We start from the raw sequence: 22,310 nt of genomic DNA, 5'->3' as shown, positions 1-22,310 counted from the left end.
GAGCCAACACCAGCATCCCCTATCCTTCCCTAATTCAGTCCTCCTTTTCATCATAACAGAACTCCCCTGGTAGGCCAATTCATGTCCAAAAGAATCTAGGTCAGTCTTCCTTATATGCCTCTGCTATCTAGAGAACTCATTAAGGGCCAAGGATCTTATAGCACACTCCACCATGCTTTATCTCAGACTAGATATAGTTGTCTTTGTCAGCATTGTGTAGTTTATTTTTATAAATACTGTGCAAAACATGCTGTTCATTGCTCCCAGAGAATGTAATTTATATTTCCCGTGTAATTTTATTTATTTGTTTGTTGGTTTGTTTGTTACTCAGGTAAGTGGACTGGTACAGAACTGGTTTTAGCTGCAACCTGGGCCAACAGGCAGATAAAATTAAAATAAAGAAAAAAGTTTACATAAAACAAAACGTACATTCCAGTAGAAAATCTAAGTAAATATAACAGACTTACATAAGACACATTAAATACATAGTGCTCAAAAAATAACAAGAGCTGATCAGTAATAAATATCTGTAATAGTAAATTGTTTTGATAAAGGAAACGGTAATCTAAGAAAATAGGCTGGTCATCTCTTCCTGCCTTGCATTAATCACTGCAAGCAGGAATGGATTGGCTACTGGGAGAGGTGATTCCCTTGTTGAAGACTGCTTGGAAAGATTTGGCAGCAGTTGCTACCGGTTGATTTAAGCAGTGGTGGTGTGTTTGCTGTTTGAGGAAAACATGCATTTAGCTGTGGCAACAAGTGTCTAACTTTATATCAAGTGGCATGTGTTAATTTCATAAGATACAGTTAAATTACATACTTGTTTTCTTTTTTTTTTTTTTTTTAATTTTTAGAAAATCTTCCTCACATGATGGTGAACAGTCAGGAAGAAGTAGTGTGCACAGCTTTACAGAATGTTCCGAGAATGGGCAGGACAAAGACTTAACGGAGGATGATCACTGTGCTGACAGCAGAGTGAAAAACAAACGGTAATATAGGCAAACTTGTTTGCTTTTGTACTGAAATGTATTTAGTGTAATTTTTTTCATTATTGTGTTTGTTTCCCAAGACCTGCTTTATTCAGCTACTTATTTATATCAGTTATTTCAGGGTTATGGGGGAACTGGAGCCTCTTTTGGCACTCACTGTGCAAGACTGAGAAACTATTTCTGAATGGGATGCTAGTCCATTTGAAGAATGCACACATACATTGTGCTCATGCTTGCGGACTGGTCGAAGGACTGTCAGTGGATCTTTGGCATGGGTTTGGGATGATGGAGGAAACCAGATCATGTGCAAGAGTCTATGCAGATACAGCTAGGATGTACAGAGTCTGCACACAACATGCTAGCTGAGTACTGAAGTAGAAGACCAAGCTTGATGAGGTGGCAGTGCACATTGTTGCATGTCCCAGTCATACCCTGTCTGTATCAGCCCTCATATATCCTGCTGTTCAAGTACAGTTATCCAAAGCAACAACTATTTTCAAACCAGTTTGATTTTAAACATAAAATCAAGCAGAAATGCCTTCACTCATACAATCATATCTCTGTCACCATAAAACTTAACTGTGTTATCCACCCAAACCCAGGCCCAATGCAGCATACTCGGGCACCAAACATCATATCCCCATCAGCTGCTATATCACTACCACCTCATCCACAGTCCCATCCTGGCCGTTTTATATATATATATATATATATATCAACTTGATGAAATATTTATAACAAACTCCCTGAAGTGCATGCATGTAGAGCAGTACACTCTCCAGACTTCTTAATTGCCAAGAAATGAAGAAATTGTGTGTAACATTATTAGACTTGACAGAGCAAGAAAAAAAAGCTGGCAGTGCTGCTGTTTTCTATAAAAACACACAATATATCTGCCTTTTCCCCCATGCCCTGATAACTTTTTCTAACTTGGAAATCCTACTAACCATGCTAAAACTAAACATTCACAAGACAGCCGTAATCATGGAGATATATGTATGTGATATATAATATTTAGTCACAGGTAACAATGTTAAAACAGTGGAAGATATTTTCTGTTGGGCCTCCTCAAAAATCCCTTATGAAATTATAATGGGTGATGTTAATATAGATTGGCTACTATATGAAAATCCAACCAATAATATAAATCTGTACACGAGCTGTGGTGAAGAGGAAAGAGGTAACTAGGAAAATAAGCTTGGGGAATGTAATGAGTTGGCAGATTTTAAAAATTCCTTACAGAATACTGTTGTCAGAAATGTTGGGTGAGCAAATGGTTGTTACTAAGGAAATGATCCTTTTAAGCTAGGACACCAGATCTGAATTGCCTAGGTATGGTAAGGCCTTGTTAAGTTTAATTTTGTTAGCTGCCAAAACAACAATTGCTAGAAAATAGAAATCCAAGTCTAAATCAACTGCACTTGAAGTATTGAATATTATTATAAAAGAGAAAATAACCGGAAGATGGATCTTTAAAAAGGGGAAGGAGCAAATTACATAGAAATAAATGGAAATTGTGGGAACAGTGCAAGCCGAATAATGTTTAGAAGGAGGAGAGGTTTACGGGAAGGCAGGAATTGATCACTTTTATGTAATGCTGGACTGATGATGATTACAAAAAATGAAAATATATGCAATGTACAATGTATGTAGATTGTGAAAGTTGGAAATTTACACAATGTTAGGAAAAAAAAAAAAAAAACAGAGCGCAACCTGTGAAATGAAAAAAAATATCTCTTCGCCTTCCTACCTGTAACTATTGATGTCCCCATGTGTCCATAGTAGATCCCATACTTTTCAACAGATTCCTCAATGACCTCTACCCTTATACAAAAACTGCTACCCTGACTCAGTATGCTGAAGACTTGAGCCTAATCTCCTCTGCTAAATCTCTCTCTATGCTACAGAACCATTCACAATAATCTTTATCTATTGAAATATGGCTAAAATAATTCACAACTGCTCTTAACCCCACCCTCCCCAAAAAACTAAATTGCCACTCTTATCCGAAACGTGTATCTGTCAAAACGACAATATTCACTATCATCTGTGCCAACAGCACCATGCTAGAACAAGTAAACCACACAAAATTACTGAGTGCAGTCATAGACGCCTGTGGCATCGGGCCTCAGAACACCCCTGGGTGGGATTTATTTCCATAATAATACACACCCTGTTGGTCATTATTGCTTGCTTGTCATCTATGGGATGTATTGTTAGGCCTTCTTAAGAGTGCATGCATAGAAACATTGACCTTGTGTTCTTTTTTTGTCAGCAAGCCTTTTGCCTCTGAAAGCTTCTTTCCCTCTTGGGTGAATGTTCCTCATCCTGACCAGTTTTAAGAGGTTCCTAATTACCTGTTTTGTCAATATATACTTATAACTCTTGTTAGCACATTTCTAAAAAAAATGTACTGTTTGTTGCTGCTTTGAACTGTATTCTACTACTGCATTTGTTGCACTTTGACTGTATTTCACACCAACTGCTGCTTTTACTCAATTTAAGAAAATATTTGTTTCTGCTGCTTTATTCTGTTGTTATTAATTCAAGAAAAACCGTGCTGCGTTTTACATTGTTGCTTATTTAATTAAAAAAAATATCCTGCTTTTTTCCTGCTGTTCATATGCAATTCTATTGGCCATAGTATAGATCGGATTCAGACCGGCTGAATTCAGTTCTGTTTGTAAATTAAGCACTAAAAATCAGGACATCTGCAACTCCAGAAAACATGTAAAATATCATCAGTTTGGTATGCACATGTAAGTTATGGTGTGCTTTGAGAGTCTTACTGGAGAAAATTGGATATGAAAAGTCTACTCTTTCTTGGGAATTTACTATACTTCATATTCCACCTCCAGGTCTATCCGAGCGGAATTATAGAGTCCTGATCTCTATTTTTATGCTAATTAAATATTATATTTCTTTGAATTGGAAATATAGGCATATATTAACGTGGGAAGGCTTTAAGACTCTAGCTATTAAGCACCTCAAAGCACATAAATACGTATTCCACAGCATCAACCACAAACCATTTCTTAAAGAATTTTGGAGAATACTTTTCGAACACATATTAAAATGAATACATGATTCTTTATGTAATACCAATTGCTATTTTGTTGTATCTCTTTATTTATAGATGGGCAATGTATAAATGTACATAATTTTTGATGTTTTCTTTTTTTTCTATATTTTGTCATAATGTGTTGTATGTTGCTTGTATTGTTGTTATTATGAAATAAAGCAATAAAGAGAATTTAAAAAAAAAGAAAGTTATCAAAAAAAAAAAAAATCAGGACATCTTTTTTTGGAGAAGCTCCCCTGAACGCTTGTGGTAGGAGTGTACAGTATGACTTACCTAATTGATAGTCACTGATGCAGGGCTCAGCCTGAGCTATTTCATTGGTGGAGGGCTCAATTTGAGCTATTCCATTGGTGCAGGGCTCAGTTTGAGCTTTTTCATTGGTTTCTTTGTATTAGCTGCTTTGCTCTTGCTTGCGTGTTGTGCACCACTGCACAGAGGGGGTAACTCTTGGCAGTTATAGATGAAAAAGCGCCAATAAAAGTATTTTCCTTTAGAAGCGTCTGCTGTCTTACAGAGCGGTACTTTAATAGCTCTCAGCTGTTCAATGAACCACCCAGCAGAGACTTTACCTCTTGCCTATCAACATCAGACCCTGTAGAGCCCCTCTTTATAGACCTCCTACTGTACACACCATAGGCTAGTCACCCTAAAATAGCTCCCTGCCTGATGCCAACATCTTTTTCTCCTTATCTGCTGAGATACCATGTTCAAACCTTGTATTATGGACTATCAGTTTCCCTGTGTTTCTCCTGCCAGCCTGGTGGGCATGTTTTTTTTTTCTTTGAGGCAGTGTAGCAAGTGCCTCATGTGCACTGACAACCCCTTACTCCTAAATCACCGATGTACAATTTGCAAGAGATGCCCCTACACTAAGAATCTGGAATCACTGCTCTCTCATGCCCAGAACAGCAATACTAAACAGGTTGTTAGCTCACACACCCTACTTCTATATGCATATACACCTTCATATGCAGAGGTACTCTCCATTAACCTACTTAACACCAGAGAGCTCCAAAACATAAACATGCCACACCTAACACAACACCCAATGAACCCAATGCTCATAAAAATGCTAGCACCTGTCTCTCACCAAGTAAGCCCTTAAGGCAATGCACAAGTATTTCAAATGTTTTAGTTATAGGGGACTGTATAGTGAGACATACAGACACCCCACTCACCAGGTTGAACAAGGCGAAGGTTACGGTCAGCTGCCTGTCTGGTGCAAGGATTCATCAGATCACAACTGCACTCAAGTCTGTCAGCAACAAATACCATTATGACTCCGTCATAGTTCATGTTGGTGTGAACTTGATACGTAACTCTCTTGAGTATATGAAGAGAGACATGATTGAGCTGTCTGAATATGTGTCCCAGGCGGGTATGTCCCTAGCTTTGAGCATCATTTAACCCTTGCCTAGGATAATACCACAATATAAACAGAAAATTATTGACTTAAACAAATGGCTTAGTTTCTGATGTCATTCTAAGGGGATACAGTTCCTGTCAGCCTGTGACAACATGGTGGATAAAGCACTCTGCTTTGCCAGAGATGGTCTTCACCTGGCACCTCTTGGCTTTCGGTTGCTGGCTAAGGCACTTGCCGTCCCCATAATGCCTTTTTTAGGCAAGGTCAGAAAAACAAAATTCCGAACATGAAAATATCAAACACAAAGAAACTAAGGTTCATGCTGCTAAATGCTAGAAGTTTAAATCAGAAACTGCACTCTCTGGAAGCACTCCTCTCCCTGGAAGATGTTGAAGTATGTGCAGTTACAGAAACCTGGCTCAAAGCCGCAGTAAGTACCCTGGCTTTGCAAGGCTACAATGCCTTTCACACTTTCAGACCACAAATTGAAGGTGTGAGAACCAAAGGTGGTGGAGTATCTTATCTTCATTAAAGATAATTACACCTTTATACTGGTTAGAAAAGAAAACTCTGTGGAGCTACTCCAAATCCAAATGACCGTGGGTAAGACCCCCCCCCCCTACAGCTCATCATCAGTTACAGGTCCCCTTCCATTAACCAGGATGCCCACAGAGCTTATTTAGACCTACTTAGGACAGTTAGGGTACAACCTGACACAGTAGTCATGGGTGACTTCAACTGTCCTTCCATTAACTGGGAAATTTATATGAGCCCAAACTCACTCACACAAAAGTTCCTGGACTTTATTAACTTAAATGCCATAGATTATTTAGTGCACCACCCCACAAGGGGCTCCAATATTCTAGACCTGGTCCTCACCAATATGAGTGACTGATGCAACGGCTCAAGTGTAGGGCTCACACTGGTTAAATCCCACCATAAATCAGTCACTTTTGAAGTAGCAATAATACCAGAACTCTCAAAAGGAGAAGTCGGGCTAAAACACTTCAACAAAGCTAACAATACCCTCCTAAGGGAAGGTATAATCAACTTCCAAGCTCCAGTTTCCACAGATGGCATTGCCGGCTGTACTAAGGTATACACAGATGCTCTGTATAAACATCTGCACAAATGTATAGACACAGCTGTGCCAGATAGGATTAAAGCAAGACCCTCAAGAAAAAAACAAACCTCCCTGGTGATCATTTAGCATTAATAAAATATACAATAAGTGAAAGAAGCTGTTGTATAAAAATACAAAAATGAGATCCCAGAACTGGAAAAAAACCCTCCTCAGCCTAAACAAGCAAATAAGACAAACTTGTAAAGTATTCAAAGAACAACTATGAAAAAAATTTAGCAACCATAGCCAAGGATAACCATAAGGCTTTCTTCAGCTATGTCTGTAACCTAAAATGTAGGACTCAGATGTGTGCTGAAGTAATTGTAGATGGCATCACACAAACTGACCCTGTGAAAATTGCAAACCTGCTAGCAGACAGGTTTGGCAAAAATTTCACCCCCCTATCCCCCCAAGCATACCACAAACCATATATTCATTATCTCCTCTTTCCTGCATCTCTAAAGAGCAAGTCATCATTCCTCTCTCCAAAGCTAAGAATACAGCCTCCTAGGACCAGATGGCATTTCTGGCTGCATTGAGCTAGCTACTCCATTAGGCACTCTATTCAAACACAGCCTGAGTACTGGCTTTGTCCCCACTGAGTGGAAAACAGCAACTGTTATCCCACTTCACAATGGCAGTTTGGCAACAGACCTGGATAACTATATACCCATAAGGTTAACCAACCTCATCTGTAAGACACTGGAATGAATTATCATGGACCTCATAAATAAGGCTATATGTGACCTCCAAACACTGGATCAATCCCAGTTTTGTTTAGTCAAGGGCAGGTCATGCCTGCTAAACCTGGTGGACTTCTTGCGACTGCAGACCAAATCCATAGACAAATACAAAGCTGTGCACACAGCCTATCTTGTTTTGGCCAAGGCCTTTGACACTGTCCCACATTCGGGCATCATTGACAAATTAACCCAGTTGAATATGAACCCATATGTTGTCAGGTGGGTTGCAAACTGTCTCACAGATTGACAGCACTCAAAGTAGGAGACTTTACCTCTACCATAGACTTGTCACCAGTGGGGTCTGACAAGGGTTAGTGCTGGGTCTCCTCTTAGGTTCATAGCCGTGTACTAGGCTAATGGCCCTGGAGCCTTTACAAGCCTAGCCCATAGAGGTGCCCTGGCATTGTGCCGCCAGACGTTAGTTACCAGTGCCTGTATCAATTAGAGCCAGTGGAGTGATTCCCTGGGTGAACTTTGTTTCCCATCTGGTTGTCAAGATTTCTCTTGAAGAGGGCCAGTGAGGTACTCTGCTTGACATGTGTGGTAAGTTTATTCCAGAGCATGGGCGGTCTCTGGGTTAGGAACCTGTCCCTCCAGCATGATCTGTTGATTGTGGTAATGAAGTTGAGGTCTCTGGAGCATTTGGTGCAGAGGGATTGAGATTTCTTCTTCTTCCTGCAGATGTAGCATTTCTAACAGAGCTGGGTCAGACATGGCTTTTGTAAGTCAAGCAGAGATTGCCTCTTAGTAGATGATATGAAACAGAATAGCTGGTGATGTCCTTCAAGAATGCAACTGCAGTCATAACATATGGGTTGTCCTGCCTCAGGCAGCCCTCGGTCGGCCGGATTCCAAAGTCTGGGTCCGACATCGGCTGATGTCGCATTTCTCTCCGACGTCAGAGCGGCTGGAGTATATAAGCATCAGCCGACGCCATTTTCTTCAGTCTTTCTTGCCGCGGTGCCCAAGCAGAAGCAGTTCGCAAGTGCCGGTCGGTCAGCTCCTGTATTCTTCGAATCGAAGTCATCAAAAAAGCTAAGTACCCCGTTGGGGACCTTTTCTTGCCTCAGCCGATGTCAGAAATTACTGAAAAAGTTAACAATTGTCTGTCTTGTGGTAAACAAATACCTCATAAGGATTTCCACTCTTACTGTCTTCCTTGCCTTGGCCCAGACCACGACGTCTCGGCCTGTGTCGCCTGTGCTCGCTTCAATAAGCGCACTCTCAGGCGCCGGGCGGAGTTCACTGAAGACTTTTTCGGCGATAAATTTGCTTATACAATGCCGTCGGAACTTCCGACATCGCAGACTCCTAAGAAACGAAAAGATCGGGACCGACATCCTCGGCCCGCGTCTTCCACCGACTCCACGCCAAAACCTACTGCGAGTGCTCCGGTTCCCCCTGAGACAGTTATTTCACCGCTCCGAACCGAAGACACCTCATTACCGATACCGGAGGCCACACCGACGCCAGTTATAGATTTTCCTCCGGATACTGAAACCGAGGAAATGCCCAAGACCATTGCTGTAGATAAGGTCACTCCTGCACGTGGAGCTGCTAGGCCTCCTATGGCCAGGTCTATTAAGGCCTACACATGTGCTAAGGCAGCCAGCAAGACCAAGCACCTTACTGCTAAAGCCTTACCTCAGCCTACTCCTGAAACACAAATCATGACTATGGCCGCAGACTTAATTTCCATGATTAGAGGTTCACAGGCCCATCCTGAGAGAGGATCCCAGCCTCCTTCTGATAAGAGGCCCCGGGTTGAACCCTCTGACCCTATCCATTCAGATGAAGATTCTGAGGACTCTGTTCACTCCGATGGCCAGGAAGAGCTCTTCCAGACTTATGAGGACTCGGATGCAGAGGATTCCATCCCCTCGGCCTCCCCTCCTGAGGATATTTCTTTTGGGGAAGTTCTGCATACCATGAGGGGACATTTTAAGTGGCAAGGCCAGGAATATTCTGATTCCAGAAAGCGCCTTCGAACCTTCCTTAAAAAGCCCCAACACAGGCCCCTGGCTATACCTCCTGTGCATGATGTTTTGGATGACCTATACTCTGACTCCAGCGTTACCCCGGATACTCTTCCTCCTGCTCCAGCCAAGCCAGACAGATACTATAGGGTCCCAGAAACACATTCCCATTTCTTTAGGGCCCATGCTGTTGATTTAGAAACTATTTCTCAGGGACCTAAAGGGGTTTCAGCATCCACCTCCAAAAATCCTTTGCCTTCCAACAGGGAAGCTAGGTCATTAGAGAGATGGGGGAAAAAGGTCTACACCTCCACTACTTTATCTATGAGAGCTCTGAATTGCCTCTTTCATATGTTTCAATATCAGGATTACCTGTTAGATGATTTACAGAAAACATTGGCCTCTCCTGAACCTTTAGACAGGAAGTCTTTGCAGGAAGCTGTACATAATTCTCAGCAAGTCAGCAATCACTTTCTGCAGTGTGGATATGATGCATTGGAAGCTTCATGTAGGGCAGCTATGACAGGGCGGTCATTCGTAGACATGCATGGTTAAAAGAACAACCTCTACCAGATCATGTTAAGGCAAAACTCCTTGATGCACCCTTGGAAAAGAACAAGCTTTTTGGTGCTAATGCTAAAGATGTGTTAAAGTCCATCGAGGAAAAAGCAAAATCAGTTCAGATGGTCAAAGATTTCCTCCAGGTTCAGCCACCCAGATTCAGCAGGAATTGGCCTTCTAAAAACTGGTCCTTTCTTAATCCTGAAAGATTTCAAAGGGGTAAAAACAGGCGTGGCCGAGGAAGAGAACAATACAGAGGTTCTTACAGGGGACGACAATGGCAACCAGCAAACCAAAGAAGTGACACAGGGGTCTCCCCTGCCCCACAGGGACAATCTCAATGACTTTCCTCTACTTCCGCTGACCAAGGAGCAAATAGAAGCTCCCTTGGGAAAATTATCTCTGTTTTCAGACAATTGGCACAGATTGACAAAGGACAAATGGATTTTGGACATTATAGACCAAGGTTACAGGTTCCACTTTCATACCTTACCAAGAAAACAAGGCATGCTAAACCTACCACAAAACCAGAGGGCAGAGGCTATCAAGAAAATTTCTCTGCTTGCTCAGATCAAAGCAATAGAAAGAGTTCCACAACAAGAACAAGGCCAGGGGTTTTACTCAAGACTGTTCCTTGTTCCAAGAAAAGAAACTCAATGGAGACCAATACTGGATTTGTCCGCATTAAACACTTTTCTCATAGTACCAAAGTTCAAAATCCTTCCCATACTGGGCAAGGGGTCTTGGCTGATTACTCTGGACCTCAAGGAGGCATACCTGCATGTCCCTATCAGACACAGCTGCAGAAGATACCTCAGATTTCTTGCAGGGCCAGAGCATTATCAATTCTCAGCATTGCCATTTGGCTTATCTACTGCGCCCAGAGTATTCACAAAATGCCTGGCTTCAGTAATTACTCATTGCAGGCTCCAGGGGATCCAAATTTACCCGTACCTGGACGACTGCCTCATACAAGCGGACGAGAAATTGATTTTGACAAAAAACTTGAACTATGTCATACAATTGCTACAGGCTCTGGGATACACAGTCAACTTCCAAAAGTCAAGACTTCAGCCATCCCAGCAAATAACCTTCTTAGGAGCCAATCTAGACACAGCCTCTCAAATGGCTTACCTGACAGAAGACAAGCAAGAGAAGTTAACTCATTATTTCAAAGGTTTGGCAAAACTCACCCAGATGACTGCAAGGGGATTCCTACAGGCCCTGGGTTACATGGCATCCTGCATTCTCCTGGTTCCATTAGCAAGACTACACATGAGAAAGCTTCAATTGTACCTAAAAAGCCTATGGTCTCAGCACAGCAACAACCTAGAGACAACCATACCTCTCATTCCATGCCTACAAAAGGAATTCCTATGGTGGGCCTCGGTAAGCCAGGCAAACACAGGTATGTCATTCAAAAAACCTCAGATAACACAGACCATGACCACAGACGCCTCAGACCTCGGATGGGGGGGGGCGCACATAGAGGGCAGATGTATACAAGGACAATGGTCTCCAAAGGAAACACATCTGCATATAAACCAAAAGGAAATGCTGGCAGTAATGCATGCCATCGAGGCCTTTCGACAACAACTTCAGCAAGGCCATCTACTGATACGGACAGACAACACCACTGTGATGTGGTACATAAACAAGCAAGGGGGCACCCATTCTTACCCCCTTTGCAGACTGACAATGAATCTTTGGGAAAAATCACTGAGCCTAAACATACAGTTGCAATCCCAGTTTGTTCCAGGCAAAGACAATGTGCTGGCGGACAGCCTAAGCAGGAATTTCATAGATCCACACGAGTGGAGGTTACATCCGAAAATCTTCACACAACTCACCTCGACATGGGGCAGGCCAGAAGTAGACCTATTTGCCTCCCACCTCAACCATCATCTACAAAATTCTGTTCAAGGACATATCATCCACAAGCTTGGAAAATAGATGCTCTTTCATTCAACTGGAACTTCCTAAAATCTATGCATTCCCACCTCTGCCACTGATGACCACAGTATTACTAAAGATCAAAGCAGAGAGGCCCAAGGGGATCCTAATAGCTCCAGACTGGCCAAGACAATACTGGTATCCACTACTACGGAGCATATGTCACAACAAAAAGTGGGCCCTTCCCCAATGGCCCCTACTTTTGACTCAACACAACTTCAAAACAGTGCATCCAAACCTTCAGACGCTGCAGCTAACAGCCTGGGAGATCCCATGAATAACCTCAATCTATCTCTCTCCAAGGAAGTTCAGCGGATATTAACAGAAGCTCGAAGACCATCCACCAGAAAGGTTTACTTAGCAAAATGGAAGAGATTCAGCATTTGGAATACCAGTATAAGGGACATGATGCATCATTATTGAACATCCCACTCATCCTGGAATATTTGGCAGATATGCTACAGAATGGGCTCTCATATTCTTCTATAAAGATACATGCTTCAGCGATTTCAGCTAGATATAACACTGATCCGCCTGTGTTTTCACATCCTTTGTTAAGGCAATTCCTCAGGGGAATCTAGAACATTAAGCCACCAAGAAAGGCTCCAGTGCCAGCTTGGGACCTCAACTTTGTCCTAGAAAAACTGACTCTACCTCCCTTTGAGCCAGCAGCTTCAGTGGACTTACAGTTTCTCTCATGGAAGACAGCTTTCCTGTTGGCAATTACCTCAGCAAGAAGGGTTTCGGAACTACAGGCCCTAATGACAATACCACCGTTCATAATCTTTCACAGAGACAGGGTCTCCTTAAGAACCAACCCTACTTTTATGCCAAAGGTGGTATCTAGGGTTTCTTTAAATCAAGCTATTCACCTGCCTACTTTCTTTCCCAATCCTGAGAGCAAAGGGGAAAGACTGTTGCATACCTTGGACATTCACAGACAACTTCGCTACTACCTGGACAGAACCAAGACCAGTAGGAAGTCTGATCAGCTTTTTGTAGCTTATGCCCCTGGAGTACAAGGAAAAGCAATTTCCAAACAGACTATTTCAAAATGGATTGGACATTGCATCAGATTTTGTTATTCCTTCCATGGGAAGAATGTTCCAGCCAATGTCAGACCACACTCCACCAGAGCTACAGCCACCTCTACAGCATTCTTAAGAGAGGTGCCTACAAAAGACATTCTAGAAGCTGCTACATGGAGCTCCGTGCATACATTCTCCAAACACTACAATCTCCCTTTATACTCCAGATCCAGAGCAGGCTTTGCTTCGGCAGTCCTGCAGGGTTTGATTGCCACACCATCTCTTTCCTAGAGCATTCCTCCTCCCCCAGCTAAGCTATGGTATTCAACCCATATGTTATGACTGCAGTTGCATTCTTGAAGGACATAGTACAGTTTTGTACCTACCATAAATGTAGATGTCCGATAGATATGCAACTGCAGTCGGATTTTCCCTCCCTCCATACCCCTCTATGCCTTGGGTCCACTTCTATTCCTGTTTCTCTTAGCTGGGGATATCTGTTATGGTGTATCTGTTTATTGCTTACTTATTTGTCTGGAATCCTGTTTTTGTCTTCCAATTTGATTACAGCCTTCCTTGGAGGGCACCTGGCATCTGGGGCAAGAAACACTGAAGAAAATGGTGTCGGCTGATGCTTATATACTCCAGCCACTCTGACGTCGGAGAGAAATGCGACATCAGCCGACGTCGGACCCAGACTTTGGAATCTGGCCGACCGAGGGCTGCCTGAGGCAGGACAACCCATATGTTATGACTGCAGTTGCATATCTATCAGACATCTACATTTATGGTAGGTACAAAACTGTACTTTTTTTGATTTCCATGTAGGACATGTGTTTAAGGCCTAGGATCCTCTTTGTGAGGTTCTTTTCTGGCCTCTACAGCTGTTGCAGGTGTCTAGTGAGGTACATGCCAAATGGGGCATTATACTCGATGACTGGTCTAATGAGGGAGGAGTAGAGAGCGATGATGACCTCTTTCTTCCTGGATGCAAACGCTTGGTAATGAGATGTGCCACATAGAAGGACTAATTACAGTGGCAGTGTGGTGGTCGAAGGAGAGGTTGCTGTCAGCCTGTGTCTCCAGGTCTCTTATAATGCCTTCAGTGGCCTCCCATCGATGTGGTAATTAGTGGGAACTGAGTTTTTCACAAAGGGGATGATGACGCATTTTTTGGCATTAAGCTTAAGGCCATGGTTTTGACACCAGTTATTTGTCTCAGTGAGGCCTTTCTGTAAGATGTCTGCATCACTTGGTGGCTTAGTAATGGCTCCCAGCTTGCAGTCATCTGTGAACTTTGTCAGCCAAGTCCCTCCGTGTTGGCCTGGACTTCTGAGAAGTAGATGCCAAACAGGAGCGGACCCAGGACTGATCCCTGTGGGACTTCACTCATGACTGGTCATCAGTCTGACTTGGAGTCTGCTACTTTCATGCTGTGAGTTCTATCTGTGAGCCAATTTGCAACCCACCTAATGATATAGGGGTTGATGCCTAGTTTGGCGAGTTTATCAATAATTCCTGAATGAGGAATGGTATCAAAGGCCTTGGCCAGATCGAGGTATGAACTGCCTTACCCTCATCCACAGCTCTAGTGACTGCCTCAAAGAAGTCAACCAGGTTAAGCAGGCATGATTGGGTTCCTGTTATATAATCGAAGACACAATCCTTCAAATGTGTCTTGATCGAACTTGAAAGCACAAAACAGCAAAATATCGAAACGACATATAAGCAATTTCTTTCCCTGGGAAAGAAATCGCTTGGCTCTCTCCGTTATTTTGCCGTTTTCGTCACTGTATTGCAATCTTGCAGTTGGTATATTTAAGTAGGGGAGGGGTGTGGGGGCTGAAGCCCCCCCCCCACTTTATGTAATGTTTTGAAGTTTTTATATTTATTTATTTATTTATTTATTTTGTGGAACAGCGATTTTTTTTCCCCTGGGGGAAAAAAAATCGCTGTTCTGAGTGTTCGGGATTGTAAATTTCGCTTACATGGGGTCGATAAATCAGCATTCGCCTTTTTAATATAGACCCCTATGATCTATTTTTCACAAAACCAAATTATGTGGGATCTAGAGTTTGGAGATTCCCTATGTCTTTGTTAATTAGGTCCATGATGATGCACTCCTCCATAGCCTTACATATCAGACTCGTCAGGCTAATGGGACAATTCCTGGGGTCTGTAGTTGCTCCCCCTTTATGGAGATGAATGACTGTAGCAGTGCGCCATTCAGCAGGGACAAAGCCTGTGATGAGGCCGTGAGTGAGCAGGGCACACAGATCTGGTGCCATTTCGCTTTGTAGTTTATGTTAGAACACAACCAGGGATATTGTCTGGACCCTTGGAAGCTGTATTCTTGGCCTTGGACAATGCAGCTTTAATCTGTGCTGCAGTAATGTTGGGTAGCTGGCATTCTTCCGGTATCGTGAATGGTAATTTAGGGGGGTAGAGGGGTAAAGTTAGCTAAATCTGTCAGCCAGTATGTTGGCAATATCTGTTAGCTCAGTATAGGAGGTACCATTGTGCAATAGCTCAGAGCAAATCTGGGTACTGCCGTGGAGATTCTTTTTATTTATTTATTTTATTTTACATTTGTTGACCGGGCTAGTCTAACTGGATATATGTCCATTTTCAGTAGAGACCTGGGGAGATAAGCTCCGAGAACACAGACTTCATAACACAATGCACAATGCAGGTACAATACAGAATTAACAAAGAGAGCAGAATTCATAACACAATGCAAAATGCAGGTACAATACATAATTTAACATAATTAGGGTGGGAGGATGGCATAATGCTTAAGGTGTTTCCCTTACAAACAGAAGATGCAGGGTTTGATTCTCACAAGGGGTAAGTGGCTAAGCTTAAAATGGCCTGCAAAGGCAGTTAGCCTAGTACGAGCCTATGAACCTATGAACCTATAACATAGAAGGCAGCTTATTGTATAATTATTAAAAAAAATTGTCACAGTAATTAAGTATCCACAGAAGATGTAAGTAACATTATCTAGAAGGAAAAGGTGTCATTGTTATTAAGGAAAATAGGACTTGTTTATGAGAAGTAGAAGGTACGCAGAACCTAGTGAGAAGAGCAAGTTTATTAGTCAGGTTTAATACAGGGGCATAACCAGTGTGTTCTGAGGAAAAGTTTGTTTTTGAAAAGTGATATAGAGGACAGTGATGAAAGTTCACTGGGAAGAAGGTTCCAGGATTTTCCGACAGTATTGGAGAAGAGAAAGTCCCCAGCCATGTTGTTAGATTTACAAATATTTACTAGAAGTTTATGTGATGATCGTAAGGTTTTAAGATTATTATAGGGGATGATGAGGGTAGATAGTCTTGGATGGTTGGTAAAGGGTCTTATGGGCAATGGTCATTTGGTGGAATTTAAGCTGATTTTGTAGCTCAAGCCATCCTAGCTGCTTTAGATTATAACAGGGAAGTAAATAGTGTGGGAAGAAATAGCCAGGGAATTGTTATGGCTTGGCTTGTATAGACCCTAGGGCCAATAGCCTAGTACCAACCTATGAACAATGGTCAGTTCTAAATGGGTTGCCTGTGGCAAATCTGGCAATGTTATTGTAGGAGTTTTCCATTTTGTTGAGGTTACTCTTAGATAGATTAGTATATATGGGTGAGGCATAGAGGAGTGTAGAGATTAGATGAGTGTGAGCAATAGTTATTCTAGCTGCTGGAGAAAGGAAGGGTTTGATCCTGTAGAGAGAACCTAGTTTTCTGTTAACAGTTTTTAGTGTATTATTGATATGGGTGTCAAAGTTAAGGTTGTTGTCTATGGTGATTCCTAGTAGTTTGGTAGTTGGATCTGGAGGTATGAGAGTACCATTATTGGATATTACTGTCAAATCTATTGGAGAGGACTTCTGAGTAGGAGTAAAGAGGAGGAGTTTTGTTTTTTGGGGGTGAAAGAGGAGGCAGCGCTGTGTAAACCATTGTTCTACTGTATTAAACACCTTTTGGGTTAGGGACTGCAGTTCATGTGTAGATGTGGCTGAGCATATGAGTGTGGAATCATCTTCGTATTGTATGCATGTAGCTTGGTGGATTGCTAGGTGAAGGTCATTGATAAATATAGAAAAAAGGAGGGGTCGTAATATGGACCCTTGAGAGACACCAAGGTTAACGGGCAGGTGGGTAGATAGAATATTATGCCATAGCACAGCCTGTTGTCTGTTATCTAAGTAGGACTGGAACCATTTTATAGTGAGTGCATCTAGTGACAGGGATTTGAGGATATTTATAAGCATCTGATGATTTACCATATCAAATGCCTTGGACAGATCGATGAACAGTACGGAGGAAAGCATATTGTAGTTACGGTTTTTGTTAATACAGTCTGTAAAGGAAAGGAGGGCAGTAGTAGTGCTGTGGAAAGGTCTGAATCCATGTGGACAGCTGGAAAGTAAGTTATTTTGGATTAGGTGGTCTAGCAATTGCCTATGGATGCATTTTGCCATGATTTTTGCCAAAGGAGAAAGTAGGGCTATGGGACGGTAGTTAGAAAATTCTGTAGAGTTTCCACCTTTATGAAGGGGGATAAAATGGGAGATTTTCCAGATGTTTGGGATGTGTCCTTCACTGATGGTTCTATTAATCAGAATGGAAATGGGATAGGCAATGGATTTGGTTGCTTTTTGTAGATATTCAGCAGGTAGTTGGTCTGCTGAACGAGAGGATGGTTTCAATTTTTGGATAAGGGTAAGAATATATGCTGTTGGGACTGGTTGGAAGAGAAATGGAGGAGGTGGAGTTGTGTTTGAGGTAGTTATAGTTAAGCTATGAGGTGATAGCTGACTGGCAAGTGTTTGAATGGCCTCAGTGAAAAAGGTATTGAAGGCATTGGCAGTTTGCTTGGGATTCCTTTGGTCTGTTCCTTGTGGGTTTGGTGTAATGGATTCACCTAGGTATAGTAGTTGGTTAATACTTGCCCAGAATTTTGTGGTTTATTATGGTGAGTCTGTTGGAATTGTAGGTAGTAGTTTATTTTATCAGACAGTATAGCTTTTTTAGTGTAATTTCTCAGCTGTCTGAAGTTTTGTTGGTCTACAGAGTTTTTAGTCATTCACCATTTAGTCCAGTATTTATTTCTAAGATAGATTTTTTGCATGGTTTCCTTTGAAAGCTGTGGGGCAGATTTAGTCAGAATTCTGATAGAACGGGTTGGTGCATGGTGGTCTAGTATGGCTAGGAATTTAGAATTAAAGTATTTAACAGCTTCCTCAAGTGGGAGGTATTTTAAGGGAGACCAGTCACATGCTCTAAGTTCACTTTAGAAGAGATCAGGGTTAAAGTTTTTCTTGATCCTAATTGTCCTGAATGTGGTTGGGATGGGCAGATTGGTCTTATGCCTGATGATGTAGGTAGGTGAGTGGTCACTTACATCATCAGGGAGGTTTCCAACTTCATATGTCTGGAGATGACTATTTATGGGAATCCAGTCTAAGGTACTTTCTTTATTAGGCTTGTTTATCCTGGTAGGGGAGGTAATGGTTTGAGAAAAAACATATAGGTTAATATGGGTGGTAGGGTGGCTACTGCTGCAGCACTTCCAATCAATGTTAAAATCACCTAGGGGGAAGTTTTGAGATAGCCAGCAAAGGATATCTTCTAAGGTGGCACTGTTATTACCAGGAGGTAGCTAGATACAGATGATATAAATGGATTTGAAAGTGTTAAGTTGAAGTTTGGAAATAAGGATTTCAGCATTAGAATCTTGAGGTGGTTTATAGTCAGAGGTAGTAATCTGCAACCCTGATTTAAATAGGATAGCTGTCCCCTCGCCCTTCTTCACTGCACGATCAAGTCTCAAGATATTATATCCGGATAGGATGACTTCATTGTCTTTAGTTACAGGTTTTAACCAAGTTTCTGTTAAACATAGAATGTCAAAGGAGTATACTTCCAAGAGAGCATGGAGTTGTCCAACTTTATTATTTATGCTACGTATATTGAGGTGAACTATAAAGAGTGAGTTTTGAGGTTTGGTAAGGGAATGAATAGTAGAGGGATTGGGGTTGAGGAGTTGTGTGGTAATAGTAATTGTTGGGCCTGGTTTTGGGTGAATGTCTCCATCTTTTAATGAGAGGAGTTGTATTCGACATCTAGGATTTGGGAATTTACTGTATAAGTTTAGAGATCTTCTGGTTTTGAGAGAGTTATGTCTTATGTGGACTACTCTATGATATTTTGCCAGTAGATAGCTGGGTGTAGATGTTATGTTTATGTGGTTACTGAGGATAGGTAGTGAAGGAGAGGGAGTTTGCTTGTTGGGGTAGTGAAGGTGTGGACATAATGGGTGTTCATAGGAGGTAAGCAGGTAGGCTAAAGTTAAAGGTGGTAGAAGTGTGAGTATGAGTAACAGCTATAACTGGGCTGGGGTGGGTAGTTTATACATTTGGATGGGTTAGTTGTTAGGTTTTATGTGGTAGACACTGAAGTATACTAAGTGTGGATAGGGAGACGTGGAGGGTGTGGTGGGAGAGATAGGGAGTGGTTAGAGAAGGAGGGAGTAGGTGTATGATGGCCAATGGTATAGTTCCCTGTGATTGACAGGAAGGGGAGGGGGTGTGGTTAAGTAGTATAACATTAGGACCAGGGTGGGTGTGTGGGAATTAGGGGTAGGGAAGGGGAGCAGAGTGAATCCGCAGGGCAAACGGAATGGGTAGAGACAAATAATGGAGCAGCTTAAGAAGAACAATCAATGATGCTGGCTACTGAAGGTAAGTTAGGTAAGTCAGGAGTGGGTAGAACAGAGATAAGTAAGGAGTCTATGAGAAATAGCTGGGTATAGACAGCTGAAGTAAAGGGTAAAGTAAGAGAATTAAGAGCAGGTCTAGGACATAAGTAATGTAATGAAAGATGGAAACAGAGGGATAAGCAAGAGATAAAGGATGGGATAAGGCTGCCACATAGTGGACAGATATACTATTGCAGGTAATTTTATATAGGAGCTAGATGGTTTAGAACTAGGGAAGGTGTAATCGCTAGTAAAAGGGGTTACTATGAAGGAAAGGAGGTGTGTTGGTTACAGAGTAGATGTGGGAGGGGTAAAGGCTGCTTAGCTGGCCTGGCTCGGAGCGTGCTTTTAGAACCCCTGAAGCAATAGTTACGGTTGTAAGCTTTACTGGCAGGATTTAGACAACCACATGCTTTCTTGCTTTCTTGAGAGAGGGTGCAGGAAATATTAGGCTGTGAGATGAGACTGCAGGCATTTGGATAGGGTCCTTTGTCACCAGGTAGGTAGGTTCCTAGAGACTAGTGCAGGAACTGCAAAATGGAGAGCAGGGTACTTAAGGGAGAGAGATAGAGAGGCAAAGAGGTGGAGAGAAACGAGAGTTAGCACTTAGCAAGGTAGTTTTGGCAATATAACAAAAAGTTTTTATGAAGACAAAAAAAACCAATAAGCATATATACATTCCCTTATTATTGATAACAGCTATTGAAGTCACATATAAGCTAGCCAGTTCTGTGATGCTATAATGTAGCAGGACACTTTTTATAGGCTCAGGAGGACTGCAAACCACACTTTAGCATTAAGCTATAAATCAAGTTTGTAATGCATATGTATAACTGGATTGCCATCTGTCAGAAAAGTTACATGGAAAATTACAGGATTTCAGAATAGAATTCCCAGGTATGAGTTAGGGCTGATAGCAGGCAGACCTTAACTCAACTGTATAGTAATCTGCACTAAACATTGGTCCAGATAGGATCAACACCTTAGAAAATGCAACATATATTACACTATATTCAAGCATTTGAGTAGTAATGTGCAGCAGTTAACAGAGACGGCTACTCGATTTTGTCACCCACTGATAGCTCTCTTAATGCAGACAGAACGAGTGCCTCAGTAAATGAGTCAAAGTCTAGCCCAAGTAAATGTGAGCACAGATGCTTAATAATGGAGGTTCCCAGTGAATAGGTTAGCATGGGACCTTGGTAATGTCACTAAGTAACTGAGGGAGTTTCTGCAGGATATTATGCATTTCCAGGGGCTAAATATCAGAAATACAGCTCTGCAAGGTTTGTTGGCCACTAGGTGTCAGTAAAAAACTAAAAAGCTCAGCATGGCCTGTCCTTTGCTGAATATGTAGAAACACAGGCTAGCTTGCCATTATCAATGAGATGAGTTGCTTAGCATTTAACCATTAAGCATTCGCTCACTAGGCTTGCATGCCAATTTTAAAGGGTAGATTGTTGTCTCTAGCGTTTAACGACAGATCACTCACTAGATAATGCAGGATACCACAGCATTCCACGTGGGTATCTCAAGATTAGTGGGGCTTTCCGGTACTGTATAGACCTTGCAGGAGTGAAGCCAAGCCACCAGGGGCCAGATAGATACTTAAGAGGGACGAGGCAAGGCTTCTCCTACTAGCAGTCCATTTTATAGCTACAACGAGTGGTTTCCAGATTCTTAAGACCCCTTTTCTGTTATTGTAAAATACAGAAATAATACTTCTGTTGCTATTATTGTTTAAACTACTAGGATAGGCTTTTCCTACTAGTAGACCGCTGAGCAGTTTCCAGATACACAAGATCTACTTGCCATTATTGTAAAATACAAAAATAATATCACTGTTGTCATTAGCCTTTAAACCACAAAATACCCGAGGCCAACTTGCCGTTATATTGATAAAAACATGAGAATACTGATCGCATTAGCGATTAAGCGCCTAGGACTCTAAAAGTGCTAGAGCATGCTTAGAGTAGCTCCATGTGGATAACGAAATTCAATATAGCCGCTTAATGCATAAAACAAGCAGGATTAGAAGAACTAGCTGCAAACCGAGTAATGAGTATTAGAATACAGTTCTCTACTTAACATTTAAACATTGGCTTAAAAACCAAATGTGCTACAGCATGCTCAGAGTGGCTCCATGTGGGTGGCGTAATTCTAAATAGCTGCGGTAGCATTGTCGCCTCACAGTTAGACGTTGCACGTTTGATTCCCAGTTAGAGCATCTTCTGTGTGTCGATATGCATGAATGGGCGTTCCTTCGCTGAAGGTTGTGCGTTAGGCCCGGCAAGCCAGCAGATAAAACTCTACTGCCAATCATTAGCGGACCGGAGTTCCGCTGTGGCGACCCCTAACCAGGAAAAGCCGAAAGACAGTTTTATTTAAGTGTATGCTTGCCAGCAGAATGATGTACTCTGACGAGGCGCCAGAGAAGTGTTACTTGTTAATGGTATAAGAGTTTGAAGTTTTGCTGTTAATTTTTACTGCAGAAGTTATTTTTTTATTTTAATAAATCAGTCTGTGTACTAAAGTTGAGTGAATTAATCTGGCCTGGAACTTGTGGTGTGAAGAAGAGAAGAGCAATGAGCAGTCATCCTGGTCATCAGGGCCTTGGAGGACAAACTGCATCTAGTAACCATCCTAATTTACTCCAATAACTAGTTTGTCAAATGGTGTGCAAAGCAAGAGGTGAAGCTGTTGGGACCTTTGTAGGAACAGGAAGATGCATGTCTGGAA

At 42.0% G+C, this 22,310-nt stretch overlaps 1 protein-coding gene across 1 annotated transcript in view; it reads left to right on the top strand.

Moving 5' to 3' along the window:
* The window catches only part of LOC122812929 (lethal(3)malignant brain tumor-like protein 4), a 2,410,392-nt gene that overhangs the window by 1,875,448 nt on the left and 512,634 nt on the right, over positions 1-22,310 (top strand). The window contains exon 18 of the mRNA XM_044084994.1: positions 855-989. Coding sequence (XP_043940929.1) covers positions 855-989 — 135 coding nt within the window. The remainder of the gene's footprint in view (positions 1-854; positions 990-22,310) is intronic.

Source organism: Protopterus annectens, chromosome 1.part1, assembly GCF_019279795.1.
Source record: "Protopterus annectens isolate FY-2018-M chromosome 1.part1, PAN1.0, whole genome shotgun sequence".
NCBI lineage: Eukaryota > Metazoa > Chordata > Ceratodontiformes > Protopteridae > Protopterus > Protopterus annectens.
Note: the sequence above shows the minus strand (reverse complement) of the source record. Positions and strands in the feature narration are given on the sequence as shown.